Genomic DNA, 22,561 nt, shown 5'->3' on the forward strand with positions numbered 1-22,561 from the left:
ATGCGCCCATGTAACCAAGCAATTCCAGCCAGCGTCCTTCATTCAGACTCCAGCCAAAGCAGAGTGGAGTGGACCTCCTGAAACACGGGGAGGTACTGAAAGAGGTACCCCAGCTTGGTAGACCCCGTTACAGTGTTAAAGGTGCTGATGGTGGTTGTAGTGCAGGGCAGGTGGCGCAGTAATAATTCAAAGGACACAGCAGGGTGCAGTTTCCACACGTTTACTCACAGTTCTTAGATGTAGTCCCCAGCCAGGGTGCTGTGTCCTTCGGGTCTGTGGTCCAGCCAGCTCTCAAGTAAATTGGGTGGACCTTCCAGAACCCTCTTTCTATGCTCCTTTCCTGGACGTCTCGCTGCGCTGGCTCTCACCCTTCTGTTCTGCGCCTTCACACACAGTGTCCCAATCCAGCAGCCTCGGATCTTTTCGGGCGACACTCTCTGTTGGTCCCCTGAATCCTATGTGGCTGCCTTTTCAGTGAATGTGTTGGATGTGGCTACAGCACATGCAGATGCTGCAGCCTCCAGCTTGCTAGCTGAGTCTTGTAGTCCTCCACTAGTCTTGAGGGGCCGGTTCCCCCACTGCGACCTGGTCCCTTCACCTGGCGATGGTTAGCGTGGATGCGGGTCCCACGGGTGGATTGCTCACTACTCGTGCTCCTAGGACCCCTTCTTTCTCTCCTTTCTGTCAAGAGCTTCTCTCTTCCTTCTTTCTCTAACTCCCTCTGACAGGGAGCTCCCTTCTGCACACCTCACTCCATCTCTTTCCTCTCACAGACTTTCTAGATCTTTTCTGACTCCTCCTTCTGTTTCCATGACATTTATACTCTCTCCACCCACAACCTCTACCTAGTAACCCTCTCCAGACAGGGATGAGGCCATCCCCCTTAGATACCCTAACAGATGCCCTGACTAGAGTGTTGTGGTGTTGGACGCTGGTGTGGAGTCCCGGTTAGTGCCCCCTACTTACCCGAGAGCGGAGTCCCACACCTCTGGATGAGGTGCAGTACCTCTGTGGTGACCAGACCTCAGGGGCACCACACAAACCTCATCATCAACTACAAAAAATGTCTGACTGCTGTGCTTGCCAACAAGGGTTTTGCCACCAAGTATTAAGTCTTGCTTGCCAGAGGGATCAAATACTTATTTCTCACTTCAAAAATGCAAAGAAATTTATATAATTTATACAATGCGATTTTCTGTATTTAATTTTTGATATTCTATCTCTCAATGTTAATATTAACCCTCACTTAAAATGATAGACTGTTCATGTCTTTGTCAGTGGGTAAATTAACAAAATTAACAAGGGATCAAATACCGAACTTATTTCCCCCACTGTATACCAGGATGGTCGACATATATACCAGGATGGGAGACATATATACCAGGATGGTCCCAGGATGGTCAACATATATACTAGGATGGGAGACATATATACCAGGATGGTCCCAGGATGGTCAACATATATACTAGGATGGGGGACATATATACCAGGATGGTCCCAGGATGGTCAACATAAACCAGGATGATCGACATATATACCAGGATGTGGGATATATACCAGGATGAGACCAGGATAGAAGACATATGTACCAGGAAGGTAACCCAAGATGGGTAACATATGTACTAGGATGGGGGACATTAGTACAGGATGGGGGAAAACACGTATGTCCTTATAGGATTTTGAAAGATACAAGGGCCCATACATCTGCCCAACAAGCAGGGGGCCTGGGTCCACATTCTGCATTGGGGCCCATCGGATTCTAGTTATGATACTGGAAACAAACATGGTGAGAATGCGCACTCCGCACCTCTGTATCGTACCTTCCAAGCCTTCATCCTGTTCCGATACTCCGGCAGCTGAATGGTCTCCTTCATTAGCTCATAGAATCGGGGGCAATCTTTAGAAGGAAAATTTAGTAGCTACAGAACAAAGGAAACAAAACACATGACGTTACACGGGATAATGTTATTCTAGATTACAAGCCACTTCTCCATGGCCAGTGTATTTTGATGCAGGGCTAGAGCAGTGAACTGAACATTTGCCCATGAGAAGGAAATCCTAGCCGTGGCTCTGGGAAGATGGCTGCACATAGATTTGAGTATACAGTATTCATCGCTATCCACATGGCAGCCTAAAGCACATACAGTAGCCTGGCATATTGGGAAGAGTTGGTAACCTTCTGGCTTAAAAGGGTATTCCCATCCGGGATACCTATGGAATGACAGCATGTCCGATAGAGCCCACAGCTGGGATCTGCATATGTCTAAAAATTGGGTCTGTGTCGTGGGCTAGCAATTACATAGCAAATGAAAAACCCCACTACAAATACAAATATATTAGATACACATTAAATTTATTCACACAAAAGTAAAATACTGGTGCAAATACCCATAAGTAACTGAGGTTAGCAAATATTAGGTCAAGGGTGGCTTGTGGAAACGAAGCACAGTGTTTCAAATACAGCTAATAGACACATATGGTAGTCAGGAACGTGGGCAAAAAGAACTGGATCACAAGTGTAAAGTAAAAAATGTAATGTTTGTAGCTCTCTTTCAGGTGGTTTTGTGCCACCCTCTCATGTGGTTTTGTGCCGCTCTTTCAGGTGGTTTTGAGGCGCTCCTTCAGGTGGTTGTGTGCCGCTCTTTCAGGTGGTTTTGCGCCGCTCTTTCAGGTGGTTTTGAGGCGCTCCTTCAGGTGGTTGTGTGCCGCTCTTTCAGGTGGTTTTGCGCCTCTCTTTCAAGTGGTTTTGAGGTGCTCATTCAGGTGGTTTTCAGGCATTCCTTCAGGTGGTTGTGTGCCGCTCTTTCAGGTGGTTTTGCTCCACTCTTTCAGATGGTTTTGTGCTACTCTTTCAGGTGGTTTTGAGGCGCTCTTTCAGGTGGTTTTGAGGCGCTCTTTCAGATGGTTTTACACCACTCTTTCAGGTGGTTTTGAGGCGCTCTTTCAGGTGGTTTTGAGGCGCTCTTTCAGGTGGTTTTGAGGCACTCTTTCAGGTGGTTTTGAGGCACTCTGTCAGGTGGTTTTGAGGCGCTCTTTCAGGTGGTTTTGTGCCACTCTTTCAGGTGGTTTTGCGCCGCTCTTTCAGGTGGTTTTGCACCACTCTTTCAGGTGGTTTTATGGCGACCTTTCAGGTGGTTTTGAGGCACTCTTTCAGGTGGTTTTGAGGCACTCTTTCAGGTGGTTGTGTGCCGTTCTTTCAGGTGGTTTTGTGGCACTCTTTTAGGTGGCTTTGAACCGCTCTTTCAGGTGGTTTTGCAGTGCTCTTATAGGTTGTTTTGTGGTGCTCTTTCAAGTGGTTTTGCAGCACTCATTCAGGTGGCATTGCGGCGCTATTTCAGATGGTTTTGTAGCAGTCTTCCAGGTAGTTTTTCGTCGTTCTTTCAGGTGTTTTTGCAGCACTCTTTCAGGTTGTATTGCGACACTCTTTCAGGTGATTTTGCAGCACTTTTTCAGGTGATTTTGAGGCGCTCTTTCGGGTGGCACTGCAACGCTCTTTCAGGAGGTTTTGCAATGCTCTTTCAAGTGGTTTTGTGGTGCTCTTTTAGGTGGTTTTGCAGCAATCTTATAGGTTGCTTTGTGATGCTCTTTCAGGTAACTTTGCTGTGCTCTTTTAGGTGGTTTTGCAACACGTTTTCAAGTGGTTTTGTGGTGCTCTTTCAAGTGTTATTGCAGCACTCTTATAGGTTGCTTTGCGGTGCTCTTTCAGGTGACTGCTGTGCTATTTCTGGTGGTTTTGCAACACGTTTTCAAGTGGTGTCGCAGCACTCTTTCAGGCGGCTTTCAGACAGATTCTGCATGAAAAAACACATTGTGCACATATACCCTTAATAACACTTATTGTAAAACCACTTTGGTGTTTGCATACTGAGTCTTTTAAGCATTTTTATTCCATTTCACGTTTTGAAAAACACTTGGTGGAAAAAGGAAAGTGCATGCTCGCTCCAAACAATGCACTGCCCAGTCCAAAAGCTGCAAGAAAACACTTTAGGAGAAAAAAAAACAAACTCTGAAAACGCTTGAAAAACTCAAAACATCTTCTGCAAACACTTTAGGGAATGAAAAATTTCTCCAAAAATTCTCCCAGAGAAGGAGCGTTTCCTGAAGTGGTGTCCTTTAGAAAACCCGTTTTTGACCTTTTAAAAAAAAAAGAGTAGAATATTCTCCTCTGAGGATCCAGTTTCATTCCATCGTCCCATTTTGTCCCAACGCATTTACCCTTTCAATGTGGAGAACTTGAAGATAAACGAGCCGACCGCTATCGATAAGCGTTATAAGTCTTTACCTCATGGAAAGTGGTATGTGGATATCATTCATGTCAGAAACGGAGACATGCCAGTGAATGTACGGTTGGCTTCATATATATTTCAGAAGGCTCCAATAATTACCAAACCAGCGCACTTGGCAATTTTGGAGGCTCCAATATTCCTGAAGTGAGAGAGCCAAGCCTGTGTCCTCACCTTGTCATCCCTGTAACTGTGCGACGCTGCCCCATTCCCCAACCCAATATTGCCTGCTTTTCATATCCCAGCTCATGAGGATGTTCTGTACCATGAAGCTTGACTTTGGCATTTGGCAACATCTTGTTTCTCGATGTCTGATCTGTATTAGTCCAACGAAAGAAATGTTCTTATCTGAGGAATGCAAGGTCACTGGTACTCGTAGAGGTTGTTGACAGCACAGAACTCTCCGATCTCCTCCTCACCTCCTGTTAACCTCAACAATCAATCAATCTCGTAATGTCAAGAGCCTTCCTTGGAATGGTTTCCCAATCCAGGCACTGTGTAGTAAATTTAAAGGGGTTGTCCATTATGTAATCAATTCAGGACCCCATATAAATTCAAACAATCTATAGTCACCTCTCGCAGCAGCGCCATTCCAACAATGTTGGCGCCACTTTTCCCGGAGAACTTGTTTTATCATGTACAGGATGTACTCGACAACAAGAAATGCGCTATATCTTACCCTGTCTTGGGATACAGGCACAGTATGGACTGGAATTGGCTGCCATGGAATATCCGGATGCCACTGTTGGGTTCCGTTTGGAGGATACAATCCCGCCAGGTTTGCCTGAGCGCTCATCAAGGTCCGGTCATAGTCAGTGCTGCGCACATAGATCTGAGATTGAAAAGCAAAGTTATCTAAATCACTTTCGTTCCGCACTGGACATTTTAAAATTTGCAATTACATTATTATTATTTTTTTTAAAACTGATGTCCTGGTGAGCTTGTGGTGGGCTGCTGCATTTGTTTTATTGTATAAGAAAGTGCAAGAAATGGGTCCCTATGGTGGCCACTGTCGGGCACATGCTTGCCGAGCATATGCACAGATACAGTATGTACCGGGCCCAAGGAACAGCTACCAACCCAAAGATCCAACATCCCAAATTCCATAATTCACACGGGACTTAAGGACAACTGGTCCGTTGGTCAGACCCCAAGTGGTCATATTTATCAATTATTCTGTGGATTGGTGATAAAATGGGAAAAACTCCTTTAAATACCAACATTTTTATTATAGAGGATATCCAGGATTAGGATAAAGGTTCCACTCAAAAAACAAAAAACAAAAAAAAAAAATATGGCCACGTATGACCACAATTCTTCTCCATTTAAAAGAATGGGGCTGAACTGCAATACCTGACACAGACCATCAACGGAAGTGGTGCTGTTTCTGAAAGAAAAGCCGATCTTTTTTCCTTATAGAAGTGAATAGAGAAGGGTTCGTACGTGGACGGAATGAGCCAAACTCCAGAATACTACTTTTTCCCTCACATTTACTAAGTGTCTATTGGTAGAACTAACACCTATCAGGTATACATGGCATGCGTGTACATGGACGATGAACATAGGAATAGCAGAGTACCAAGATCAACACGGAATCCTCATAGGAAGTGCTACGGGTGACATGTGCAGCACAGTATATCCAAACCTCCCAACTTGTAAGGAGGGACAAGCACTGTGGCGCGACTAGTGCATAATGGCAATTTCTATTTTACACTAAGCCATTTCCTAACCTCACCCAGTCCTTTATATACACCCACACAAAAATATTGCTCATAGTGAGATCTATTAGTGTTCCCACATAGGACGGTACAGCTTTCATGGCCCCCACACACAGTATGATGACCCCACAGGCTCCTCTCACACACATGTCCCCACAGTATGATTCCCTCACAGGTACCCACAAACACAATATGATGTCACAAAAGCACCCCACACACAATATGATGACCTCAAGACCCCCCACACACAGTATAATGTGCCCACAGGACCCCCCGCACACAGTGTGATGCACCGTAGTACATTCCCCACACACAGTATGATGACCCCACTACCCCCCACACAATATAATGTGCTCACAGTCCCGCAGAACACAGTGTGATGCCCCACAGTATATTCCCATACACACAGTTTGATATCCCCCAGGAAACCACAAACAGTATGATGTTGATGTCCTTAGATCCCCCCAAACACAATATGATGCCCTCACAGGTCTCCCACAAATATAGTATAATGTCCGCCAAGCTCCCCACTCTCAGTATGATGACCCCACAGCTACCCCACACACAGTATAATGTGGCCACAGGCCCCCCACACAGTAGAATGTGCCCACAGACCGCCACACAGTATAATGTGCCCACAGGCCCCCCACACAGTATAATGTGCCCACAGGCCCCACAGACAGTATAATGTACCCACAGGCCCCCTACACAGTATAATGTGCCCACAGGCCCCCACACAGTATAATGTGCCCACAGGCCCACAACACAATATAATGTGGCCACATACTCACTACACAGTATAATGTGACCACAGGCTCCCCACACAGTATAATGTGCCCACAGGCCCCACAGACAGTATAATGTGCCCACAGGCCCCCTACACAGTATAATGTGCCCACAGGCCCCCCACACAGTATAATGTGCCCACAGGCCCACAACACAGTATAATGTGCCCACAGGCTCCCTACACAGTATAATGTGGCCACAGGCTCCCTACACAGTATAATGTGCCCACAGGCCCCCACACAGTATAATGTGCCCACAGGCCCCACAGACAGTATAGTATAATGTGCCCACAGGCCCCCTACACAGTATAATGTGCCCACAGGCCCCCTACACAGTATAATGTGCCCACAGGCCCCACACACAGTACAATGTGCCCACAGGCCCCACACACAGTATATTGTGCCCACAGGCCCCACACACAGTATAATGTGCCCACAGGCCCCACAGACAGTATAATGTGCCCACAGGCCCCCTACACAGTATAATGTGCCCACAGGCCCTCTACACAGTATAATGTGCCCACAGGCCCCCTACACAGTATAATGTGCCCACAGACCCCACACACAGTATAATGTGCCCACAGACCCCCACACAGTATAAGGTGCCCACAGGCCCCCCACACAGTATAATGTGCCCACATGCTCCCCACACAGTATAATGTGCCCACATGCTCCCCACACACAGTATAATGTGCCCACAGACCCCCACACAGTATAATGTGCCCACAGGCCCCCCACACAGTATAATGTGCCCACAGCATCCCCAATACAGTATGATATCCCCACACAAGCATCACACTTGCCTTTCACATCCTTAAGTGCATCTCCTGTTTTACTTGTCACTGCAGGCAGTCTAAGTCTAAGCCAAAACCTTCATATCACGTGAGAATATAAGATTACTGGACCTTCAGGCTCTACCTAAAAAGAATGGTGAAGCAAGGACTTGCCGACTCCTTGTGCCACCATGATATTCATCTATATCTGTTTTCTGTGGACACAGATGCAGTTGAAGTCGGAGCGTACCCCCGACCTCCCGGGAACAGATCCCCACATTTGGGAGTCGGGACTATCACGTTGGATCCAGGATGGTTGTTTGTACAATTATGAGCACAGTTTTAGGCCTTTTTTTCATCTGTTTCTATGAAGTGACATTATTCACGTGTGAAATGAACCCGACCAAACAAGTTTTTTTGTATGGAAGTAGAAGGAGATATTGCATTTAAACACGTCATTCATTTTCAGACTGTGGTCACGTGAGCGCGGAGTATGACGGCTGCTTCTGAGCATTACATGGATCGGCGAGTGCATAATGTCACGGACTCAAACCAAACTCAGCGACATTAATGAATCATCCTTCGTTTAGCAATCTAAACTTAACGTGCTATGGAGTAATCTGCTACCAATGTATAAAGCATATAAAAGGGATTAAATGGGTCTGCAACCCTATCACAGGCCATTGTTTTGTTAACCCCTGTTGCTACCTGATTGATCATTCATTACTTTGCTAATGCTATGCTGATGTTAGGATATGTTGTTTTATGTAATGCAATGTTTTATACTATTCCATGAGTTTATATGTAGGAAGTGACACATCTGTGATGCATGGGATTGGTGTAGTGTGCATAAATAGTAAGGGTATATGCACACAATGTCATTACAGTGCAGGTGCTCATTCTAAGAAGACAGTGTGTGCTGGAAACTAAGAAGAGCACTGTACTGCAGGATGGGGCTGAATAGTAGAGGAGCTGAGAGGAGAGATATACTGCAGGATGGAGCTCTGTATATGGGGGCTGAAAAGATATATTGCAGGATAGGGCTCTGCATAGAAGGGCTGAGAGGATATAATGCATGATGGGGCCGTATACATAGGGCTGAAAAAAGAGACATACTGCAGGATTTAGAAGGGCTGATATACTTTTTGATGGGGCTATATACAGGGGCTGAGTATTTTAAGCTGTGTTTGTTGCCTGCTGCTGAGAAATCAGTTATGTGAAAGTACAAATATTGCTTTGCTGATGGTTATGGCAGATGATTATCTTCTGCCATATACATCAAAAGAGCAACATTTGAAGTTTCAAGATATAATGCAGGTGTCACGCTGTGACGGTGTTCGGTAAGGAAGACGGGCCTCAAAATGTCCCTGCAACTGGGACCTTAACGATCCATGTCCCGTGGGTACTCTTGAAGGTAGAGAGGTTTGGGTCTCTGACCTTTCTATGCTCCTGTTAAACCCTAATCTGTTCCATCCCACACCCCATGAGGCATGGGACAGAATGGAAGGTAAACAAGACACAAAGACAAAGCAGGGATAACAGAAAATCTCTATCATACAAAAGCACTAACCAACAATAGGGAGGAGGATAGGGACAGGGAGGAGTAAACTAAATGGGAATAGGGATCAGGAGATAAACACACACGTACTTCAACAAACTACAGATGACTACAACTACAACTACTCAGCTTTAGCACTCAGCACAGGAAAATTAATCTTTCACCGGCAAGAACTAAATGCCCAGAGCCAGAATATATAGAGGGAGTAAATGATAAGCAGTTGCAGCTGAGAACAACCAGGCTGTGTGGTCTCTGCCAGCATGGAAAGAGTCAAACCTCTCAACAATGAAGGAAAGGAAATCCATTTAAAATAGGACATGAATCACACCATCTCTAAAGAAGAACTGCGATTCATTACCCGATGTGACCTTCTAACTACACGTCTTCCAGGGGGACGTGACACCTTTGTGATAGCAGGATGGGGCTGTTTATAGAGGGCTCAAAGGAGAGCTGTACTGCAGGATACGGCTCTGTATAGAGGGGCTGAAAGGATATACTTCAGGATAGGGCTGTATAAAGGGGCTGAGTAGTTATGTTTGTTGCTTGCTGCTGAGAAGCTAGTGATGTGAAATTGCAAATGCTGCTTTGTTGATGCATATGACAGAGAAGAATCTTCTGCCATATGCATCAAAAGAGCAGTATGAAGTTTCACAAGCTAATATGTCTGCTGCAGGAATCAGACACAGATCTACACCGCTGTAGCTGAAGAGTGCAGGAGAGTTGAGCTCTGCTACAACCAGCTGGCAATGATGTAAAACTACATAAGCAGCTATACTGGTATAGATGGGTGAAAATAAAATCAGTCAGGCAGGGTATTGTGCAAGAGCGGAGAGTGCACAAAAGCATAAGGTGAATACTACTCTTAGATTAGCTTGATGATAACTTTGGAGAGGTGGGGAAAATCAGGAACACACAGAGGATGTACACAGGGGTAGATAGAAAGGGAAAAAAAACCACAAAGGTACAAGAAAGACATATGTTTGTCTTAGTCTGCATAATAACAGTAAAGGGACCTTCACACTGAGCGACTTTAGAATGATAATGATAGCGATCCGTGACGTTGCAGCGTCCTGGATAGCGATATCGTTGTGTTTGACACGCAGCAGCGATCAGGATCCTGCTGTGACATTGTTGGTCGGAGCTAGAAGGTCAGAACTTTATTTCGTCGCTGGATCACCCGCTGACATCGCTGAATCGGCGTGTGTGACGCCGATCCAGAGATGTCTTCACTTGTAACCAGGGTAAACATCAGGTTACTAAGCGCAGGGCCGCGCTTAGTAACCCGATATTTACCCTGGTTACCATTGTAAATGTACAAAAAAAAAAACACTACATACTTACATTCCGGTGTCTGTCGCGTCCCCCGGCGTTCAGCTTCCCTGCACTGTGTCAGCGCCGGCCGGCCATAAAGCAGAGCACAGCGGTGACATCACCGCTCTGCTTTACGGCCGGCGCTTACACAGTGCAGGGAAGCGGACGCCGGGGGACGCGACAGACACTGGAAGGTAAGTATGCAGTGTTTTTTTTTTACATTTACAATGGTAACCAGGGTAAACACCGGGTTACGAAGCGCGGCCCTGCGCTTAGTTACCCGATGTTTACCCTGGTTACCAGGGGACTTCGGCATCGTTGGTCGCTGGAGAGCTGTCTGTGTGACAGCTCTCCAGCGACCACACAGCGACGCTGCAGTGATCGGCATTGTTATCTATATTGCTGCAGCATCGCTTAATGTGACGGTACCTTTAGTATGCATTTACTGTGCTTTATGAAAAATAATGATAATAACTTACGAACTCGAGAAACCCCTATAAAATGTTTATCTTTATTGAGTAAATATTAAAATAATGGAGGAAAAAGACAAAACACAGCAACACACATATAGTGACTTCAAAATAGGTAGGTCCAAAGGAAAGGCAGGGGTATGGATCTAGTTTTCCCTAGCTATAGCTTAAGGTAGCCCTGCCTGAACACAGAAGTTGGCACCCTAGGGTTTGTGATATGGCACTGACCCTAGATATCCATATAAGACCCTATCAATAACTTGGTACTATTGATGAGCAAACATGCTCAGATAACGTCTCATCAGAGCATGCTCGGGTGTTATCCGAGTATCTTGGTCATGCTCGTATATTATGTTCCATTCCCTGCGGCTGCATGATTTCTGGCTGATAGACAGACACAACACATGCAAGGATTGGCTGTTTGTTATGGCATCCTGGCATGTGTTAAGCCACGGGGACTCGACCATTATATACGAGCACGCCCAACATACTTAGATAACTCCCGAGCATGGTAAGTGTTCCTGGATCAGAAAGCTGCAATTACGGAGAAAAAGGTGAGGGTTCACACCACAGAGGAGTTCTCGATCTTCTGGAGGAGCGTGGACTATACTGGTGGGAGATTCGGTTGTGGGCCAACCAAAAGTTAGGAGACAGGGAGAATCGCCAGGTATGGGGGCAGTCAAACTACCGGTCCCGGGGTGAGATCTCGTGGTCTGTGGGCAACGTATTTTGAGCATCTACCCATAGTTGTCGTTGTAAGACCATGAAGGTAAGGAGTGAAAAATAGTTGCATCGTTAACCTTCCTAGGTGATTAATACAACCCACAACCCCAGATCTTTACAGTACCATGTCCACACCACAAGTCCAATACCTTGGTGTAACTCAGAGGTAGCTGGAGTGAAACTGACTCCTAGCTTTCATATATCGGGGCACCCCGAGGGTTGTAGTTTCGGAATGACTAGAGCGCTACAGTTGGAGTTCAGTGATTTAGTGTTTAATTAATAGTAATAATGAATACTCTAAATGAGGAACTATCACTTCATGCATCTATATTAGTGCATGGGGATCAATCAGTGGTCGCAACAATGCCTGGAAATGTATTACTCAAAAGTTCGGAGAAAAAGGTTGCGTACTTACATCCAGACATTGAGGTTTCTGAGAAAAGACAAAACAGAAAAACCATGGAACCAAAAAATAGTAATAAAGTCATGAGAGAACGAGGAAAAGTACAATAGCTTTATATAGATGACAAAACCACCCATGTGGACAAGACTCCTCTACATATGGACATCACAGTAGAGGGGGTCAAATCGACACCTCCATTGGGAAATTTTATGCCGTCATCTAACCCTGTAACAAGCAATGGATTAAGGAGAATAAGCCACTGACAGACTCCTCTGATATTGGCTAATCTCCAGTGGGGAAAAAAAGGATCAGGCACATTGAAATTCCACATGCACAATCGTTTTCTGTCAATGTCTTGTGCTGGAGCACGACATCCATACTCAAAACAGCATAAACGTGCATCTAGTCCACTAGGCAGGCTCGGACTGGCCCACAGCTGGACAGGAGGATCCTCTGGTGGGCCGCCATGCAGGGAAGGGCTTTCCATGCCACCTATATGAGAAGTAGTTAAGTGGAGAATAGAAGTGGTAATGTGCTGTAAGAAACAAGGAGGCAAGTGGAATACTAGTGGAGAGCAGACACGGCAAAAAAAGCTGGAGGGAGGAGAGAAGGGAGAATAAAAGTGCTAATATTATTTAATGATCAAGTAAAACAAAAACATAAGAAACGCAGACACTAGCAAGACAAAAGACCAGCAGCTCACTACTGGGTGCTGTTCTGAACTCTATAGAGCTGACAGCGCAGGCTTGTAAGGACAGGTCCCCACGTCCTGTAACCCTTCCTGCTTGTCTGTAACTATAGACTGATTGGCCTTCGCAACAGGCAGTGGACATAAAGTTGAGTTGAAAAGAAGTGAGACGTTAGCGGCCATAATGGTTAGAGTAATCTTTCAGGAAAAGAAAGGAGCATATTTAGTAAAGAAAGAACATTACACTTTTGATGTTGGTGGCTAGATCGGAAATCTAATATGCATATGTTTCTTTAAATGATAGTTGACCATTTAAATTAATTAAAAGGGATTTTCCTAGATTGTTATATTTGTATTGACACAAGTCATCTCCATGATCAGCTTAGAGCTGCTGGGAGCTATAATCCCAAACAAAGCCAAGACTAAATGTGTAGCTCCGTACCTGGGAAAACATTGCAGGGATTTCTCCTCTTCAGGAGTGACAGAAGTCCGCCCAAACCGATCAGATATTACAGGCGGGTCATCAGCATTAGAGGACTGGGAACCCCTCTAATACCAATAATTTTACGATATGTGAAATAGGAGAACATATTCAGCCGATAACAATAATGGATTTTTATTATTATTACTATTCCTGTTAATATTACTATTATTACTTATTATCATTGTTACTACTACTATTACTGTTATTATTACTATAATTACTATTACTGCTATCATTACCATTACTACTATTACTATTACTGATATCATTATTATTATTACTATTACTACTATTAATGTTATTATTACTATTATATTATTACTATTATCATTATTACTACTACTATTACTGTTATTATTACTATAATTACTATTACTATTATTAGCATTACAATTACTTATATAATTATTATTACTATTATATTATTACTATTATGATATTATTACTATTATAACTATTAATATTACTTTTACTGTTATTACTATTACCATTACTATTATTACTACTATAACTACTATTTCTACTATTACTATTATTACCATTGATACTGCTATTACTATTATTATTACTATTATTAGTATTACTATTATTATCATTATTAGTATTATTATTACTATTTCTATTATCACCCATTATTACTATTAATACTACAATTACTAGTATTACTATTATTATGATTATTAGTATTATTTCTATTATTACTATTATTACTATTAATACTACTATTACTAGTATTACTACTACTAATAATAATAGTAAGTATACCCCTTTAGTTCAGCTTGTGGATCTTTTACTCTCACTACACTATATCTAGCAGAGGGTTAACCTGTGTCCTAAAGAAACCGTGCCCGGAGGCAGACATTTTGGAGTTGGGCCTAGACATACCTGACTTCACACCATAGACTCCAGTTCACTGCAGGTCGTATACAGATAACATGTCATACAGGGTAATGAACCTGTTTCGTTTATGGGAAAAGGACAATTATAATCTGTTCGCTTCCCAGTCATTAATGGGGATTCTCTGAGGAGTGAAGTAAGAATCTGCTTGTTTTCCAAGTACAGCGCCACCCTTGCCTGTGGGTGATGTCTGGTATTACAGCTCAGCCCATCCAATACAAGTTTTACCATTTAGTGCCACTTACCTCCTCTTTTTTGTACGCTGGGCTGAGGAACTGCTCATATCTCATCCTCAGATATTTCCCCAGCTCATACTGCTGTCTGATGCCCGCCTAGAAGTGCGTCAAAAGAGAGTGTAGGACCACAAGAACCATACTAGATCCCAACTGCAAAACACAAGCACTCGAAAGCCCCAATAATTTCGCAATAGCCTAAAAATGACTCTCAAGCCAATACAGTTATAAGAGAATGTCAATGACCAGAATTATATATTAACACAATTTTTTTAAAAAAATGAGATTAGATATTTTTCTGTTCATTTATTGGGTAATTTTAATTTTTACAAGCACATTTTTTTTTTTTTTTTAAGATTTTATTTTTATAAAATGTGGAGTTTCCCTCTAAGTCATATGACAGATGACCTAATTGACTAGATCCCATTTGTACGTCGGTCCTGTACGTGTGGGGGGTGCAGCGCTATAGTGATGGTGAGGTATTGACCAGGCAAGTCTAATTTCGGACTGACGATCCATTTGATGTAGGGGTAAGCCGCCGGACTCCGCGGTTTAAAGCCATGTACCGCTGAGGCCAATGATTGGCTGCAGACATCCCGTGGGGTATACGGACTCTGACGTCTGCAGCCAATCAGCACAGTATGTCGGGGAACTGTGCGGATGTTACATTAGATCAGAGGGTAAGTATTATTTCATTATTTTTGTGTTACTGCTGCCTGCATTCAGCATTTTACACTCAGGATCTCGGGCAGCCGCTTTATTGATTATTATTATATGAGCCCTCCAGAAATTACAGAGTAGAAACGAGCAAATACATTTGTAGGTCCCTGGTTCAGTAGCCAGGACCGCTGATAAGGGGCCCTGTGAACCTCCTACCTATTCTTTTGACCAGTTGGCCTACCGAGATGTCGTGCATGGGTCACAATGGCATTGCGCCAGGCCGGCTAGTCAAAAGAGCAGTCTTTGATGCAGACCGGCAGGAGTCGGTTCCCAGGGCTTCCATTTAGCACCCGTGGAATGCTGACCTGGCCAAAAGACCAGGGTACAGTGAGTACTTTGTCATTTCAATTACTGAGCAGTGTAGTTGTGAATCCAGTTGCAGAGTGAGATAAGCACAAGGTAGTTACAGGACCTGTTTCTCCGTCAGCAGGTTTTATCAAAAAAGATAAGTCAGGGATATAAGCAGGCAGGAGTCAGTTCCCAGTGCTTTTGTCTAGTGTCCATGGAATACTGACCTGGCCGTTAGACCAGGGTCCTGTGAGGATTCTGACATTTCAATTACTGAGCAGTGTAGTTTTGAATCCAGCACTTGGGTGAGATAAGCACAAGGCAGTTGCAGGACCTGTTTCTCCTTCAGCTGGTTTTATAAAAAAAGAGGAGTCAGGGATATAAGTAGGCAGGAGTCAGTTCCCAGTGCTTTCGTCTAGTGTACATGGAATACTGACCTGGCTGTTAGACCAGGGTCCTGTGAGGATTCTGATATTTAAATTACTGAGCAATGTAGTTATGAATCCAGCACTGGGGTGAGATAAGCACAAGGCAGTTGCAGGACCTGTTTCTCCCTCAGCTGGTTTTATAAAAAAAAGGAGGAGTCAGGGATATAAGTAGGCAGGAGTCACTTCCCAGTGCTTTCATCTAATATACATGGAATACTGACCTGGCCGCTGGACCAGATTTCTGTGAGGATTTTGTCAATTCAATTACTGAGCAGTGTAGTTGTGAATCCAGCACTGGGGTGAGATAAGTACAAGGCAGTTGCAGCTCCTATTTCTCCCTCTGCTGGTTTTCTCACTGTGCTTCTCCACCCTCCTGCCCTCCTCATAGACTTCAATAGGCCAATGTAATCAGATCCCTACACTAGGATGTACCTGTGTCAGTTGTTGGAGTCCATTATCCCAAACGGTATCTTTGTAGGGATCAGTTGGGTATGTATCAATTGGGGAACGATCTCCATGTCGATAGACCTACAAAGATAAAAAAAAACTATTTACCAACTTAACCATGAATCAAGAGCATTAATTTACCCGGTGCACACTATGGCAGTATTATTTTGGCATTTACTGACAGCCACTATTAATTATGCTGCTGTTTCAGTTTCTAGTCATTAGGTGGTGGGGGCCCATCTTATTTTAGTATTTATATGACCTTTAATAACCCCAGATATTAACGTCATTAACAGAAAATTTTCCAGCTTAGAACAGAGGTTTATGTACAGTGGATGACAGCTGTGTGTCCTCTCTAAATACACATAATTGAGAAATGCTCTTCAGAAGATTGCATGCTGATCACTATGTCGATAGAAGCGCTGACGGCGCGTTTTTTTTTGTGGTAACCTATTCCATATCCTGTTTAAGTTGAACCGAGGACAAATATATTTTATTACCCATCGGTTACATTTTAGCAAATAAGTGTTATTTCTTGCATAATGTAAAGCTATCCATCTCCATATACTTTCTAGATTTCTGCCTGTTTTTATTTAATAAAAACCTATGATTCAAAATCAATCTGATACAAACATGTGATGGTTATACTAGTGCAGAACTTGTTACATTCATATGTACATGTATCACAGCTGTGTCATGTATCGAGCTGTGCACCTGTGAATCCAGCTCATGATCAGAAGACATTGTTTGCCCCTGAGGGTAACAGTTCTTACTAAATAACAGCGAGAAGAAATTTCAAAATCTAGGAAGAATTCATATAGAAAGCATACTGAATATTCTGAAATGTTTCATATCAGGGATGTGTCCTGTATCGAGCTGTGCAACTGTGAATACATCTCATGATAGGGATAAATTTTTTTCCCTTGAGGGTAACAGTTCTTACTAAATAACAGCGAGGAGAAATTTCAAAATCTGGGAAGAATTCATATAGAAAGCATAAAGAATATTCTGAAATGTTTCATATCAGGGCTGTGTCCTGTATTGAGCTGTGCAACTGTGAATACATCTCATGATTAGGATACATTGCTTTCCCTTGAGGGTAACAGTTCCTACTGAATGACAGCGAGAAGAAATTTCAAAATCTGGGAAGAATTGATATAGAAAGCATACTGAATATTCTGAAATGTTTCATATCAGGGCTGTGTCCTGTATCGAGCTGTGCAACTGTGAATACATCTCATGATAGGGATAAATTTTTTTCCCTTGAGGGTAACAGTTCTTACTAAATAACAGCGAGGAGAAATTTCAAAATCTGGGAAGAATTCATATAGAAAGCATAAAGAATATTCTGAAATGTTTCATATCAGGGCTGTGTCCTGTATTGAGCTGTGCAACTGTGAATACATCTCATGATTAGGATACATTGCTTTCCCTTGAGGGTAACAGTTCCTACTGAATGACAGCAAGGAGAGATTTCAAAATCTGGGAAGAATTGATATAGAAAGCATACTGAATATTCTGAAATGTTTCATATCAGGGCTGTGTCCTGTATCGAGCTGTGCAACTGTGAATACATCTCATGATAAGGATACATTTTTTTCCCTTGAGGGTAACAGTTCTTACTAAATAACAGCGAGGAGAAATTTCAAAATCTGGGAAGAATTCATATAGAAAGCATAAAGAATATTCTGAAATGTTTCATATCAGGGCTGTGTCCTGTATTGAGCTGTGCAACTGTGAATACATCTCATGATTAGGATACATTGCTTTCTCTTGAGGGTAACAGTTCCTACCGAATGACAGCAAGGAGAGATTTCAAAATCTGGGAAGAATTGATATAGAAAGCATACTGAATATTCTGAAAAGTTTCATATCAGGGCTGCATCCTGTATCAAGCTGTGCAACTGTCAATACATCTCATGATCAGGATACATTGTTTTCACCAGAGGTTAACAGTTCCTATTGAATAACAGCAAGGAGAGATTTCAAAATTTGGAAGGAATTAATACAGAAAGCATTCTGAATATTATGAAACATTTCATATCAGGGCTGAGTTTTGTATCGAGGTGTGAATCCATCTCATGATCAAGAGACATTGTTTTCCCTGAGGGTAACAGTTCTTACTGAATAACAGCAACAACCTGTGATGTGCAGGGTCTCGGAACAGCTGGGCAATGAGGAGGAAAGGTGAGTATTGTATTTTTTTTTATGAAGAGTGCATTATTCTATATAGAGTCTGCCTATGTGGAGTGCATTATACTATATAAAGGCATATGGGGAGTGCATTATACTGTATAGAGTCTGCCTATGGGAAGCACAAGATACTATAAAGAGGCCTATGAGGAGTGTATTATACTATATAGAGTGTGCCTATGGGGAGTACATAATACTTCATAAAGGCCTATGGGGAGAGCAAGATACTATATAGAGGCCTATGGGGAGTGTATTATACTATATACAGTCGCCTATGGGGAGTGAGTACATTATACTATATAAAGGCCTATGGAGAGTGCATTATGCTATATAGAGTCTGCCTATGGGGGGTGCATTATACTATATAGAATCTGCTTATGGGGAGGGCATTATAGTATATTGAGGCCTATGGGGAGGTGCATTATACTATATAGAGGCCTATGGGGAGTACGTTATACTCTATAGAGTCTGCCTATGGGGAGTGCATTATACTATATAGAATCTGCTTATGGGGAGGGCATTAAACTATTGAGGCCTATGGGGAGTGCATTATACTATATAGAATCTGCTTATGGGGAGGGCATTATACTATATCGAGGCCTATGGGGAGTGCATTAAACTATAGAGGTCTATAGGGAGTGCATAATACTATATAGAGTCTGCCTATGGGGAGTACATTATACTATATGGGGGTTGTTTTACCATTTATAGGCACACAGAGCACACAGCAGGTGCAGTAATAGGGACACATACAGCAGCATTGGGGTATCAGCAGGATGAGGGGTTTGTGCAGGTTGGGAATAGATGGGGATGGTGCCAGAAATGTGAGAAGTCAGATATGTCTTTGTTGTAATCTCTGCAGCCAAGTCCTGGCTGGAGAAGTCGTCATGTCGGTCTGGGCCAAATGGAAAAGATGGGAAAAGTGAAAGATTCCATCAGAGAATGTCAGCGGTAAGTCATTACCTGTAACTGTGCAGTAATCAGTTATATGTTCTGTAGGGCTGGTATCTATCACTGACCATATGGCGGTAATAACAATATTGGTCTTTATATAAAGATTATCTTCAGTAACAGCGCGGTCATCTGCTGAGGTTCTCCTCCACTATTAGGGTGTAATCAAGGTTACCTGGTTAGGGGCCCACTCAGAAGCTTTGCCCCCCCTGTACCAAAATCCTACCTACCCCTCTGCCTGTATATATATTGTCTGCTTTTATATTAGCATACCATTTTACCGTGTTATTAGTTCTTGAGATTATACAGTGGGGGAAATAAGTATTTGATCCCTTGCTGATTGTGTAAGTTTGCCCACTGATAAAGACATGAATAGTCTATAATTTTAAGGGTAGGTTAATTATAACATTGAGAGATAGAATATCAAAAATAAAATCCAGAAAATCACATTGTATAAATTATATAAATTTATTTGCATTTTGCAGTGAGAAATAAGTATTTGATCCCCTACCAACCATTAAGAGTTCTGGCTCCTACAGACCAGTTAGACGCTCCTGATCAACTCGTTACCTGCATTAAAGACAGCTGTCTTACATAGTCACCTTTATAAAAGACTCCTGTCCACAGACTCAATTAATCAGACTCTAACCTCTACAACATGGGCAAGACCAAATAGCTTTCTAAGGATGTCAGGGACAAGATCATAGACCTGCACAAAGCTGGAATGGGCTACAAAACCATAAGTAAGACGCTCGGTGAGAAGGGGACAACTGTTGGTGCAATAGTAAGAAAATGGAAGAAATACAAAATGACGACATCGATCTGCGGCACCAAGCAAAATCTCACCTCGTGGGGTATCCTTGATCATGAGGAAGGTGAGAGATCAGCCTAAAACTACACGGGGGGAACTTGTTAATGATCTCAAGGCAGTTGGGACCACAGTCACCAAGAAAACCATTGGTAACACATTACGCCATAAAGGTTTAAAACCCTGCTGTGCCCACCAGGTCCCCCTACTCAAGAAGGCACATGTGCAGGCCCGGCTGAAGTTTGCCAATGAGCACCTGGATGATTCTGTGAGTGATTGGGAGAAGGTGCTGTGGTCAGATGAGACAAAAATTGCGGTCTTTGGCATTATCTCAACTCGCCGTGTTTGGAGGAAGAGAAATGCTGCCTATGACCCAAAGAACACCATCCCCACTGTCAAGCATGGAGGTGGAAACATTGTGGGGGTGTTTCTCTGCTAAGGGCACAGGGCTACTTCACCGCATCAGTGGGAAAATGGATGGAGCCATGTACCATAAAATCCTGAGTGACAACCTACTTCCCTCCACCAGGACATTGAAAATGGGTCGTGGCTGGGTCTTCCAGCAAGACAATGACCCAAAACATACAGCCAAGGCAACAAAGGAGTGGCTCACAAAGACGCCCATTAAGGTCATAGAGTGGCCTAGCCAGTCTCCAGACCTTATTCCCATAGAAAACTTATGGAGGGAGTTGAAGCTCCGAGTTGCCAAGCGACAGCCTCAAAATCTGAATGATTTAGAGATGATCTGCAAAAAGAGGAGTGGACCAAAATTCCTCCTGACATGTGTGCAAACCTCATCATCAGCTACAATAAATGTCTGACTGCTGAGCTTGCCAACAAGGGTAATGCCAACAAGTATTAAGTCTTGTATTAAGTAATTATTTCTCACTGCAAAATGCAAATAAATGTATATAATTTATACAATGTGATTTTCTGGATTTTATTTTTGATATTCTATCTCTCAATGTTAAAAGTAACCTACCCTTAAAATTATAGACTGTTCACGTCTTTGTCAGTGGGCAAAGTTACAAAATCAGCAAAGGATCAAATACTTATTTCCCCCCATATCTGCAGCTCCTCTCGCCTGCTGTCCCCATGATAACACTTCTGCGTTTGTGCTCCGGCAGTTGAGTGCTGTCAATGGGATATTGTTTTGATCTTCATGAACATTAAATTCTTGAATCTCAGAAGTCAGGATGTTGGATTTATACAATGTGTCTACGACAAGGCCAGTACTGAGCAGTGGACTCATCGCAATATACATTGTTTCCCATAGAAGTCATCTAGAAAACCTCACAGCTAATAGTAAAGAAACATAATAGACAATATCGTTATGTTTCCTCTGTCTCTAAATGTTACAATAATAAAAAGCTGATGACAATGTACAAGGTCGTCAGGGATCCTGGAACATTGGAAAAATATTGTATAAAGGATGTGAATTATGCAACGATTGAATCCCGGTTGTAAGAAAGTAACGTATCAATATCTCTGTTCAGGAGCAAAATGTTCTCACTGGATCGATCACTTACAGATCACCCAACAGCAGCTTACTGATTGTTTCCTATAAGCACAATTTTTTAACAATCAGAAGTGCCTGATAACAGCAAATAAAGATCATAAAAATATAATAAAAGGATACAATAAATCTGACTGATAGAGGGATAATAGTTAAAGAACAAAAAGAAAGGGAGCACCTCAAAAAATATACAAAAGTGGACTTTTATTAGCCCACTAGATGGTGGCCCGATTCTAACGCATCAGGTATTCTAGAATATGTATGTATGTATATTGCATAGGCCACGTAGTATATTGCCAAGCCACGTAGTATATTGCCCAGCCATGTAGAATATTGCACAGCCACGTAGTATATTGCCCAGCCATGTAGCATATTGCACAGCCACGTAGTATATTGCCCAGCCATGTAGCATATTGCACAGCCACGTAGTATATTGCCCAGTGACGTAGTATATTGTCCAAGCAAGTAGTATATTGCACAGCCACGTAGTATATTGCACAGCGACGTAGTATACAGCACAGAGCCACGTAGTATATTGCCCAGTTACGTAGTATATTTCCCAGTGACGTAGTATACTTCCCAGTGACTTAGTATACAGCACAGAGCCACGTAGTATATTGCACAGCAAAGTAGTATACAGCACAGAGCCACGTAGTATATTGGCCAGTCACGTAGTATATTGCACAGCGAAGTAGTATATTGCCCAGCCACGCAGTATATTGGCCAGTCACGTAGTATATTGCCCAGCTACGTAGTATATATTGGCCAGTCACGTAGTATATTGCCCAGCTACGTAGTATATTGCCCAGCCACGTAGTATATTGCACAGCGACGTAGTATATTGCCCAGCCACGTAGTATATTGCCCAGCCACGTAGTATATTG

General features: G+C 43.0%; 1 protein-coding gene across 8 annotated transcripts in view; it reads right to left on the reverse strand.

Annotated features, from left to right (window-relative positions):
* LOC138650987 (testicular acid phosphatase homolog) overlaps positions 1-22,561 on the reverse strand; it is a 92,992-nt gene that overhangs the window by 38,448 nt on the left and 31,983 nt on the right. For 4 of the 8 annotated variants that reach the window (XM_069740886.1, XM_069740883.1, XM_069740887.1 and 1 more), the window contains 4 exons: positions 16,195-16,290; positions 14,339-14,425; positions 4,963-5,115; positions 1,821-1,919 (listed from right to left, as the gene is read on the reverse strand). In XM_069740886.1, coding sequence (XP_069596987.1) covers positions 1,821-1,919; positions 4,963-5,115; positions 14,339-14,425; positions 16,195-16,290 — 435 coding nt within the window. Of the gene's footprint in view, positions 1-1,820; positions 1,920-4,962; positions 5,116-14,338; positions 14,480-16,194; positions 16,291-22,561 lie in introns of all 8 variants that reach the window. The other 4 variants (XM_069740890.1, XM_069740888.1, XM_069740889.1 and 1 more) reach the window with 2 other exon arrangements.

The sequence above is a fragment of the Ranitomeya imitator genome, chromosome 10 (assembly GCF_032444005.1).
Source record: "Ranitomeya imitator isolate aRanImi1 chromosome 10, aRanImi1.pri, whole genome shotgun sequence".
Classification (NCBI taxonomy): Eukaryota; Metazoa; Chordata; class Amphibia; order Anura; family Dendrobatidae; genus Ranitomeya; species Ranitomeya imitator.